This window comes from Chinchilla lanigera, unplaced genomic scaffold (assembly GCF_000276665.1).
Source record: "Chinchilla lanigera isolate Chin_1 unplaced genomic scaffold, ChiLan1.0 scaffold00028, whole genome shotgun sequence".
Taxonomy (NCBI): domain Eukaryota; kingdom Metazoa; phylum Chordata; class Mammalia; order Rodentia; family Chinchillidae; genus Chinchilla; species Chinchilla lanigera.
Window position 1 is genome coordinate 10,889,071 of NW_004955429.1, and position 11,378 is coordinate 10,900,448.

The 11,378-nt window shown below is 39.0% G+C and overlaps 1 protein-coding gene across 1 annotated transcript in view; it reads left to right on the forward strand.

The window, feature by feature from the left end:
* Positions 1 to 11,378, forward strand: part of Cubn (cubilin (intrinsic factor-cobalamin receptor)) — a 248,624-nt gene that overhangs the window by 99,397 nt on the left and 137,849 nt on the right. Inside the window, exon 29 of the mRNA XM_005386965.1 lies at positions 10,443 to 10,624. Coding sequence (XP_005387022.1) covers positions 10,443 to 10,624 — 182 coding nt within the window. The remainder of the gene's footprint in view (positions 1 to 10,442; positions 10,625 to 11,378) is intronic.

An 11,378-nucleotide genomic window follows, 5' to 3' on the forward strand; every position in this document is an offset into this window, starting at 1 on the left:
AGAGTGACATTTGCAAAGAAAGCAAACACTGCAGCAGGGAGCTCGGAGGGGAAGGGCTAAGTGGCATGTGGTAAAGAGATGATGTCACCCTGGGTTTCTACAAAGAAAAGTGGCTCCTTTGCCTGGGAAGATAGATGACATCAGCCTCTCAAATGGAGGCCTCTCCGTTTTATCTTCTTTTTAGTATTAACGAGATTTCTCAAGGCTCAAACGTTTTCCAAAATTGGTTTGGGGAGAGCATTTTAAAAACAGGACCAAGACCCTCCCTGACCAGCTCGGTTTGCAAGCGAGCCAGCCCCTCCTTGGCTGCCTGAGCAGCCCCCAAAGGGCGGCTCAAAAGCTTACCTTGGAACACTGGTTAGGAACCGCCGTGAGGTCAGCCGTGTTTCTCTTCAACCTTCTCTTGGTTCTCTCTCAAAGGGGCTTTCAGTGGCTTCTGTTTATTGTTGGCCTTTCAGGGGAATTCCTTCTAACTTGCCGTGTTTCTTTCCTTTCATGATTTAGAGTATATGAGGTGGGGCATGAAAATTAGATGAAGACTTGGGACAGAAGAGGAGATGGAATCATGTATCCGTGAATCCGGAGTTGTGAATGATGTCCCAAATTGTACAGGGGTTTTGAAAAAATATAAAATACCATCATACTATTAGTCTTTGTCTTCAAGTTGTGTGCACAATCCAGTTAGGAAACAGGTGTAGAAAGTTAACGGAAGTGCTGACTGGGGAGGTTCCTAGTATCAGGCTTATAAAGAGGCCATAAGACTCAGAGAATCGCTGTGTGGCTTTAGAGCCCTCGAAGAACTATCAGAACAAGAATTAGCAGATGATACCTGCATTACTTGAGCAAAGAAAGAGGTAGGGGTGAGCATAATATAATGAAGACAAGAGGGCATAAGGTGGGGCCATGTTCTCTACAGCTCTGAAACCCAGCTGGATGAATCTAGCTTCATGTAATAAGGAATAGGCAACCACAGCTATTTTTAAACCAGAATGTGAGAAGTGTCCCTGGGAAGAAGTCACAGATAATGGTGAGAGAGGGGACCAAAGGGGACCATCGAGGGTCATAGCTAATGAGCTGGGGATGCAGGATTACAGCGTCAAGATGGCAGAAGATCAAGGTGAGTGGAGTCAGTGGGTCCACAACAAAGATACAGAGAGACTATATGGCCAGTTCTATGACAAATTGTGACACACTACTGCTACATTCCCTTTTCTTCAAAGCTGTGATTTATTACCTAGGTCTTCATGTTCAAAAATTATTTTAAGACCTTTTTATTATTGAATAACCATTCTCTTTGTCATCTATCCTAAGCCTTGCTTCCTCATGCCCCCCCCCAAAAATCACAAGAATCTGGAGGTATGATATTTGCAATGAAAGTGATTTTATGAATTGTGGTCAACAAGGATTACAGGACTCACCCAGGGTGAGGCTGTGAGTCATGCTGTCTAGTCCTAATCTCAGGAAGAGACCTTCTTCTCTGCTGGTGCTGGAATTGCTTTCGCAGTGCTACTTCCTGCCAGGCTGTGATGAATGTAATGTCACACAGAGAGAAGTAGTAAAACACCTGCTTGTCTGCATTTAAAGTAACTTCTTTATGACCCTGAGTGCATCTTTAATTTACCAAGTCTGAAAGTAAACTCTTAGTATTAGTAAAGGCAAATGAGTGAAAACATGGAAACTCATGACCGTTATTATTATAGTGTGATGTAAAATATGTCCCATTTGGTTTGGATAGAATGCAAGAAAAAGAGAAATTTCCTTAAAAATCACTAATTCCGTTTAAGTTAAAAAGTATTTCCCTAATGCTGACTCACCTTCTCTCTTCTCTCACATTTATACGTGCTGAATCCTGTTGTATTTATTATGACAATTTTATTCTATTTGATAGTTTGGACTTTTGTTTTTGTGATATTTAAAAAATATTTTTAAAGATGGATACTGGAAATTTAAAACATTATAATGTGAAATCAAGGCACAGATTTCTGCATTATGATACTGGGTCTTCACTATATTTATGACAAATTTTCACAGAAGTTTTTGGGGGTTTTTTTGCAAAGAAGTTCTTAATGAATGATAATAATGTTTAAAGATCTGTGTACCAAGCTGGGAGTGGTGATGCACCCCTGTAGTACTATCTACTCAGGAGGCTCATGTGGGAGGATTGGTTGAGCACAGCCCGGGCAACATAGAAAGATCTTGTCCTACAAAAACAATCTGTTTACCAATAACTCCCCTTTGGAATAATAACTTAAGAAATTCCTGCATCTCTGTTTGCCTGGCTTCAGAGATTTTCCAGCAAAGTGATCAGAAGCAACATTAAACATAAGCAGACCTTTTCAGAATGAGTGGAAAAGCTAAATCCTGACATTTTGCACCTCCTTGACGACAACAGTAAATACACATACACACAGTTGACCTTCATCGAATGCTAGCTCTGAGTCTGAGCAAAGGCCTTGTGGGAGTCTTGTTTCCCAATTCCCACAAGGCTGTTACTGTTTGAAAGAGTTTGAGTTCTATTTTCAGTGCCCCCGTTTGAAACAGTTACAAAAAGAAAGAAAAATCCCCTCCAATCACCATGACCTTCCCAAATCATAGGTTGCACAATTTAGAACAGCCCTTGAGACTCGAGCCAAAAGGAAAGGCTTTCTCGAATCTTCTGTTTGTGTTCAGGTTTCCTAGCAACAACATCACTGATACCAATTTCACATACTTTCTGGGGGATTCCGCATTTTTTGGGACATTAAAAAAGAAACCACACACTTTTTAAAAGAAGTTTCAGGTACTGTAACAGCCACACAGAACAAACATGCAGTTCAACTTAGAACACTGATTTTTGTCCTCAGATTTTTCTCTTTTAGGACATTTGCTTAAATATCACCATATTTGTCTCAAACACTATGTATCCAAGGACTTGTTTTATGTGAATGCTGCTGTGTACTTAGAGAAACTAACACTAGTCATCATCTCACTGAGCAAAGAATGAGCCTCTGGTGTAGGATTGTAACAGCCCTGCAGAAGAGAATTTGATATTCTGTGTATAAGTAATGGCATTCATATACATAGTTCCTGATTTTTCTCCTTCTCATACTATGGACTACTCACAGGATAAACAACAGAGATTTTACCACCTAAACATAATTTTAAATTTAACTCGAGATTAAGTATGCCCAAAATAAACTACAGAGATCTTCTAAAAAGTGAATACAAATATGAATCCATGCTTAGTGCACTGATCTGAGAGCTGATTTATTAATTTATTGGTGGTGTTATTTTTTTTAAGATGATTACAATATCCTGAATGCTTTAAAACACTATCTCAGGTCTCTTCTTAAAAATTCTCTGTAATAAGCATTATTACCCACATGTTATGGGTGGAAAAATGAGGAAGCGGTCTTAAAAAAGTTCAGCGACTTGTCAGACTCACAAATCCAGTAAGTGATGCAATCAGGATGCCAAACTGAGTGTGTGGTGTTGCACTCCAAAGCTTTCGCCTCCAGAAGCTTCGCCTTGCCTAAAAGGAAGCAGCTCTTCTCTCAGTGCTCATTGCTAAGAAGATGGCATGCTATCAGGGTGCAAAGAAGTTTAGAGCCCATGGTAGATAAACTTATAACTAAATTCTCGAGTAACAAATACCTTTAGAGATATGTACGTAGTCTTTCCTAAGTAAATAATCTTCTGGTTCCAAGGGCGCCCCACTAAATTACACAATTCATTCTTGAAGAAGCAGTAAAATGTGGGAGACCCATGGCAGGGTGGGAGCACATGGCTTGCCAAGGGACTAATTCAGAGGAGCAGTTTTTTCATCTGTCTTTTCAATTTTTATTTTTTGGTGTGGGAGAGTAAACCCCAGGCCTTGAACAGGATGAACCTGTATTTTATCACTGAGCTATACCCTGTGCCCTGTCTGTTTTATTACTCATTTAAAAAATGCTCTTCATTTGGAATTGCTACTTATGGTTGAGGGGATTAATGGATCCGGGAGAAACCATGGGGACTGTCTAGGCTGTTACCAAAGGTTAGCTACACAAAGTAGCTCATAAGAGTGAAGAGTCGCATTAGTGAGGAGGGAAAGGATAATTTCCCCAGAAAGAGATGGGCTTGACTAGGCATAGAACATGATGACTGGGTACAGCACCTGACAGTTTGATTAATGTAACTGTTTTGCCTCCTCTAAGCTAGGACCTAGGCTGGTACTGGTACCACATGGAGAGAGGAGAGCTTACAAATCCACAGTCTTTCAGATGGCCCACTCAGAGATGGTACCATTTTGAGCCTGCATGGGTTTAGCTATCTTGTTTATCAGGAAAAGAATGGGGATATAGTCACTTCCTCAGGCTGTGCTAGCACAGGCCACAAACTGGGTGGTTGAAGACAATAGAAGTTCATTCTCTTTGTCCTGTAAACTGTAAATCCGGACTCAAAATATTTGACAGGGCCTTCTTGACAACGGTCTCCAGGAAAGAATCTTCCTTGCATCTTCTAATTTCTGATAGTTGCCTGAAGCATTTGGTTTTCCATGGCTTGTTGATACCTAACTACAGTCTCTTCCTTCAGTTTTATATGATTTTCTTCTGTGTGTCTGGGTGCAAATTTTACTGTTATAAAGACATTTGTCATTTGGGTTTTAGTTCCACTGTAATCCAATATGACTTCATCTATACCTGATTATATCTGCAAAGAACCTATTTCTTAATAAAGCCACATTCTGAGATTTCTTGTGGCCACGTATTTGGGGGAACGCTACTCAAACCAATACAGTGCAGTCTGTAGCTTCAGGCAACTTTCTTTGCTCTTAGAATCCCCACGCTTTGCTCTTTTATGTTTTCATCTTCTCATTTCTTCCTTTTTGCTCAAGAGAACTTTGCATTCCTTGGCATTTAATTACCTGATTTTCTTTTCTGATTTCATCTAATGGTCATTTCAGCTTGTTTCTCTGTTCTCACAGAGACACGCTGACCCGTCAGATCCCTTAGACAGTTAACCTGCAAATCCTTAAGTTCAGATGCCTGTAAATTTTGGGGACTTCACCTTTAGTTTAGTCATCAGAGAGGACTGATGGACTGGTTTGAGTCTTTTTTCTTAGTGGGATGTATAACTATTATTTACTTATCCTCTTCGTATGCGGTGTCACATACACTTTTAGACTACTGGGGAATTAACTAATAACATCAAATCAGAAACCTCTGACTTTTTGTGGTTCTTACGTGTCAGTCACCTTTAGCAAGGTTTAGCCACTTTTGAGAGCTCATTTTCTTCTCTCTACCCTCCCAGACTTGAACATTTCCATTCAAAAACCCCTTTCATGACATTAGTACACTTCTTATGGATGTACTAGAGGTGAAATACTGCAGGAAATCATTCACTTTTCTTTGGGTTGAGTTCCCTCAAATTCTGCACTCTTAGTTTCCAGTTAACATCACTCCTGCTGTACCCAAAGAGTCCTCAGTAACTTCTCTCTGCGACCTCAAACCTTCCACAGGTTGTTTTTTTCATGTGGCAGAGGCAAGAGGGACCATCTCAAGGTATTACAAAACAGACAATAGCTTTTTAGGAAAACTATTAGTATGCTGATCATTTTAGCTAAGTATATGAGCATATCATTTATGGTGTTCAATTTGTTTCTTTTACTATACTTTGGCATTTTGGCTTCTTATTAATGTCCACTGAATTTCTCAGGCACTGCCTGAGGTATTAGGACAAAAGTGCCAGGTCCCTGGTTGAGTTGTTTCTCTCTTCCTTTCCCTCTAGCCTCAGTGAATGTCAACCAAGTTTCTTTCAAACTGACACACTGCTGATGTTGTTGCTTTATGGAATTATGCTTTTAGGAAAATGCCAAGTGTTAAGAGGTGGCTGAACTTGAACAACTGTAGGGCAATGCAAAATTTACTTTTCGAATTTTGTACCTCCGATCATATTTGGTTGTCTGACTGTGTTCTCAAATTTTGTGCCTCCGATCATATTTGGTTGTTTTAGCACCTTTGTCCTCATACCTCAGGCAGTGCCTGAGAAATTCAGTGGGTATTAATCAGAAGCACATACAAACAAAAAAGTTTGAAGATAGGACATAGATAGGAGGTCACTATTATGTTTTTAACTCTGTTTTGCAACTCATAGCTTGTTTTAGACAAAAAAGAAAAGAGTATTTGTCAAGTTCTTCCATGAAAAAATTTAAATTAGCTACATAAATAAACAGGCTTAGCAACAGCCTCAAACTCTTCTTGTTATGACTTCAGTACATCAATGTGCTTCCTGCTGATAAAATAAGCACTTCCTTTCAGCTGATGACTAGGCTTGTGGAGGAAAATAAAATCAAACAGATTATCAGGCACCAGTAAAAGTTTTGTAAAGATTAACTGCATAAAATGAAAACCATATGATCTTCTTGAAGCATTATTTTATTCCAGTTCAACTGAAGTCAGAATTATGTTAACATATTAGATTTTGTCAGATTGGTCTCAAAGTCAGTAAAAAGATTTTTACTTAGTTGCTATGGGGATTGTTTTCTTAGTGGGGACTGAACAGTGGTTAGGGCAGTGTCCAACCCTGCCATTCCCATGTCCTTGGGTGATGTAGTCAATAAGGTACAATGGGGAGAACACAGACCCGGAGATGAATGGTGAGGTACGGGAGTCAGACTATCTGGCCTAGAGCAGCCATTCACTTATAGGACATGCACAAGTCACCCTTGAGGCTCGCTTCACTCATCTCTAAAATGGGCCTAACTTTAGGATTCTTGTCCATCCCACATTGTTTAGAATTTTAAACAAGTTAGTATACTTATTAAAAGCACTCTGAAAATTGAACTACCATACACATATGGACTGTCTTTTTAAAAATTTATGATAGCTCAATAAACAACCAATTTCTTACCTTTTCTTTAGCTGGCCATGGATTTTTAGCCAGTACTTCCTCTTCCAGGTCCAGATCTTTCTCGGATCTTGTTCTATATCTTTACAAAGTCTTGTTAAGATATAATGCACAGCATGTGTGGGATGGTTGTTGTATGCACGACACTTAGCTACAAAACTTATTTTGTTTCACTTAATCCATATGAGCAGCCTATATGGTAAGAATTAATACTGATATAGATGAACTGAGGATTAGAGACGTAAAATTACTTACCTAATAAGTGTCACAGTCAATATTGGAACCCAGTTTGCCTTATGCCACAGTCTAAGCTTTATCAGGTATGTTAGGTTTCTGAAATTTTTTGATCTAACATATTAATTAAGATGTTCTGAAATCATGTCTCCACCATGCAAACTTTATTACTAATTGGATACAAAGAGCCACTTTGTCTGTTTCTTCTAAATAGATAAATCTTGCAAGTTTTTGTTAAAGAAAGCATGGTTCTCTCCTTGGTTGGTGTTTTTATCAGTTAGTTGTTTTCTTTTTTGTTTGTTTGTTTGCTTTTGTCTTTTTTGAGACAGGGTCTCACTCTGCAGTTCAGGTTGGCCTTGAGCTCACTTTGTGACCCAGGCTAGTCTCAAACTTGCAAGGATCCTCCTGCCTCAGCCTCCCGAGTGCTGGGATTACAGGCATGCACCACCACGCCCGGCTATCATTTAGTTATTCTTTTTAAGGTAGACCCCTGAAATCACTGCCATCTATTTTAGATCACTGATTTCTGGTTACAAAAATACTCCTATTTCTTTTGTGTTTTATTATTCTTTCAACACACAGGAAACATGGTGATAAAGAAGATATTGATAGTCTAAACATTGCGTCCTATGCTGTTTTCTCACAGCTACTGGATTGATATAATGTATCTTGTATCCTCACCCTTCTCTCTCCTACCAGTTCCTATGACTTTTGGTCACACACCCAAAATTAAAAACATCACTCACAATCACATGAGCCATTTATTTTTATTTGCAGTTTATTGTAAATTAATATATAAAAGATAAAAAAGAATTCACATTTTTAAAAATATACAGTAACTCTTTGCAAACTCTAACAAAAGCAATACAATTCTGTATTACATGGAGAAAGACGTGTTTAATGACACAATTTATGCCAATAAACTTTTTTCTGAAATGATATTACATATATTTAGTTTCTATAGCACTGTTTATCCTATGGTATATGCTCAATAAACACTTATTGAATGAATGAATGAAACTAGGATGTAATTGTACTTTTTTAAAGTTAGAATTACAAAGATTGAGTTCAGTTACTACCATAATTATCAGAATCCACTTTATTTTCTAGTACTTTATAGTTTTCACCATAAAATGTTACCAAATTACATATTCTGTTTACATTTGATGTGAACTTTGAGATCAAATGCTCTACCTCTTTCGTGGTAAACTTTGCAAGTGATGAGAATGAAAAAAAGAAAAAGAAAACTTTAAAGTCTTCAAGCTCCAGAAGTTTCTTCCTCTCTCTTTTTTTTTTAGCAACCTGTCAATATTTCCTCCAGCACATTAACACCTATGATAATCTTGGAATTTGTCTTTAAAAGACACACATGTGCTATGGATTACAACAGATATGACAAACCTAAAAATATAATTTTCCTCTTTGTTTTTAAAAAGCAAACTTTTTCAATGCTGGGGATCAAATCTATAGGCATACTAGGCAGACACTCTTCTGCTGATCTACACTCTAGTTCTTAAGCAAAACTTGTTTATAGTTTCTTTTAAATATTAGAAGAAAGGACACCTATAATTTTTCAAAGCATCACTGCTTGCCAAGAATCTGATAGCATCACTGCCGTGTTCAGTGGCGAGTATAAGGCTATGGGCATCCTGTTATTTGCAAAGGAATTTACAAGGAAACCTAAAACAATTGGAAAAGAAAATGGAAAAATGTTATGCAGAGTCTTAGATGAGTCAGCTATGATTTTAACAAAGTAGAACTAGATGGGCTGATGAACTGATGCTAAAAAATGCAGAGATGAAATGTTCAAGCTTCTGTTTCTTTGTTCTCTTTTATACCATGTGCCCACAAAGTTATTTTCTTCAAAGGTTTTTTTCTCCATTGGATTATTTATTTGATACAATGGAAGTCAAAAATCCTGTGAGCTGCATATGGAGATAAATCAGCTTCACTTTCCTATAAAGTATTTTAGGGAAAGGTATTGGATTTTAACCCTGGGTTGCCCAACATTAGGAAGGGTCATTTGATGGAATATATTATGAATGTGTTTCCTAGAGTGGGGCGGTACTGAAAATATGTCTAATCTGTTGATTTTGGCTTTGGGAATATTTTCCATGTGTTGTTATAGTAGGGCAAATATTTTCTAATACTTTATGGAACTTATTTTTTTAAACATTCACCACGGTCTATAAACAATATGAGCACATGTAATTTTATTTTATTTTTATTTATTTATTTTTTTGTCTATTTTGAGACAGGGTCTCACTGTGTGGTTCAGGCTGAACTTGAACTCACTTTGTAGCCCAGGCTGGCCTCAAACTCGCAACTATCCTCCTGCTTCAGCATCCCAAGTGCTGGGATTACAGGTGTGGGCCACCACGCCCGGCTTAGCACACATAATTTTAAATAGCTTTTTCATACAGCTTTAGTCAGAAATAAAAGGAACTTTATAAGACATTAGAAAGCCATTTCCCTGGACAGCACATTTTATCTATCTATCTATCTATCTATCTATCTATCTATCTATCTATCTATCATCTACCTATCTATCTATCTACTTTTGTTTGTTGTGCTGGTCTTTGCACTGAACTAAATTCCTCAAACCTTTTAAAATTTTTAATTTTGAGACAAGGTCTTGCTAAGCTGTTTAACTGCCCATGCTGGTCTGGAATTCATGATCCTCCTGTCTCAGCCTCCCACAGTGATGGTATTAGAGGCATGCGCCGCTTTATCTTCGAAAGTGTAGAAGCAGAGGTTTTCAAGTGGAACAAAAGAAATAGGAAACTGAAGAAAGTGGTAGCACCTTGACCTACAGTCTAGTTCTCAACCTGAAAGGAACTTGGAAATAATGTGCTAGCAACAAGGAAACTGAACATCTGAAGACCTGAGGACACAAACACTGTTCACATAACCCATTATACTTTCTGTTATGTCATTCTCACCTAAATATTGTGAGGAAAATCCAAAGCGTAGATGATGTTTTGATAAAAGTACAAAAGGCTTTATGAAGTAAGCCAAACATTGTTATATAATAGGTATTTCTTTTAAAAAAATAGAAGTTGTAAGTATGATTTTTTTTTTTTCTCTTTCTTTTACCCTTTGATGCTAGGAGTAGCACTCCGGGCCTTGCGCATACTAACCATGCACTGTACCCTAGAGCTGACCTCTCAGCCCTTTCTAGTTGTTTTACAATTACAGAAACTTTATTATGATTTACCTAGTTTCTCCTGAATTAACATTGCATACTTTCAGTTACCTTTGGTGAGCTGAAATTTTTGATTTTTTTTTTTTCTAGTTGCTGCTGCCCTGTTTGAACTGACAGAGCTTTGCTGTTTTAACAGGTTGTGGTGGGGAGCTCTTTGGAGCCAGGGGCTCCTTCAGCAGTCCTGGGTACCCTGGAAATTATCCCGCCAACAAAGAGTGCATCTGGTACATTCACACTGAGCCAGGAAAAAGAATTCAGCTCACTATCCATGACTTTGATGTGGAGTATGAGGCAACTTGCCGATATGATGTCCTGGAGGTAAGAAAGAAGATGGTTTTCGGTGTACCCCAAGATGGAAGAGGGGCGCAAGTGGAAATCACTCTGAGGAGATCCCCACATTCTCCCAGGGCCCCACAGAGTTCTATTTTTAGGCATTCTATTCCCTTCACCTATAGCGTCAGTGACAGAATGCAGAAGGACAACTCCGACTTCTGGGACCTTCCAGAGGTCATCCCCAAAGGACCAGCGCTGAGGCATCAGCCCCCTGACTTTGGTTCCCTTGGGTGAGCGCTGTGTTTGGGATGGTGAAAACCTCAAGCTCCAGTGTGAGAAAACTCCCTTAGAAAAAGCCTGTGGGGAGCAGACACTGGTAGCGAGCACAGGGACTGGGCCTCAGAGCTGCAGCTGCCGTGCGCTGGGCCAACAGGGTGTGTAAGGGTCAGAGACACTCGCCGCGTGAAGGAAGACTCCAAGAGACGTTCTCTCATGAAAAAAGCAAGGGGATTTTATTCACCAAGCATGCATGGGGCTCACTGAGCTCGCAGGAACAGAGAGCCCCCAGCCAGGTTAACTCTGGCTTTTTAACTTGAAAAACTACAAAGGGGGGGGGCAGCAAGCATCATTACAGAAGCAGATAGCATTGGTTAATTCATTTTGTTCTTTACATTTATTGGGTCCCTATGATGTAGAGTGTGTAGGAATGCGGAGGTTTTCCACTTATGGGCAAGGGGAGAGGAGGGTACTCTGTGTCAACACCAGGTGTTCTTTCTTCCAAGGGACAGGAGATAATGTT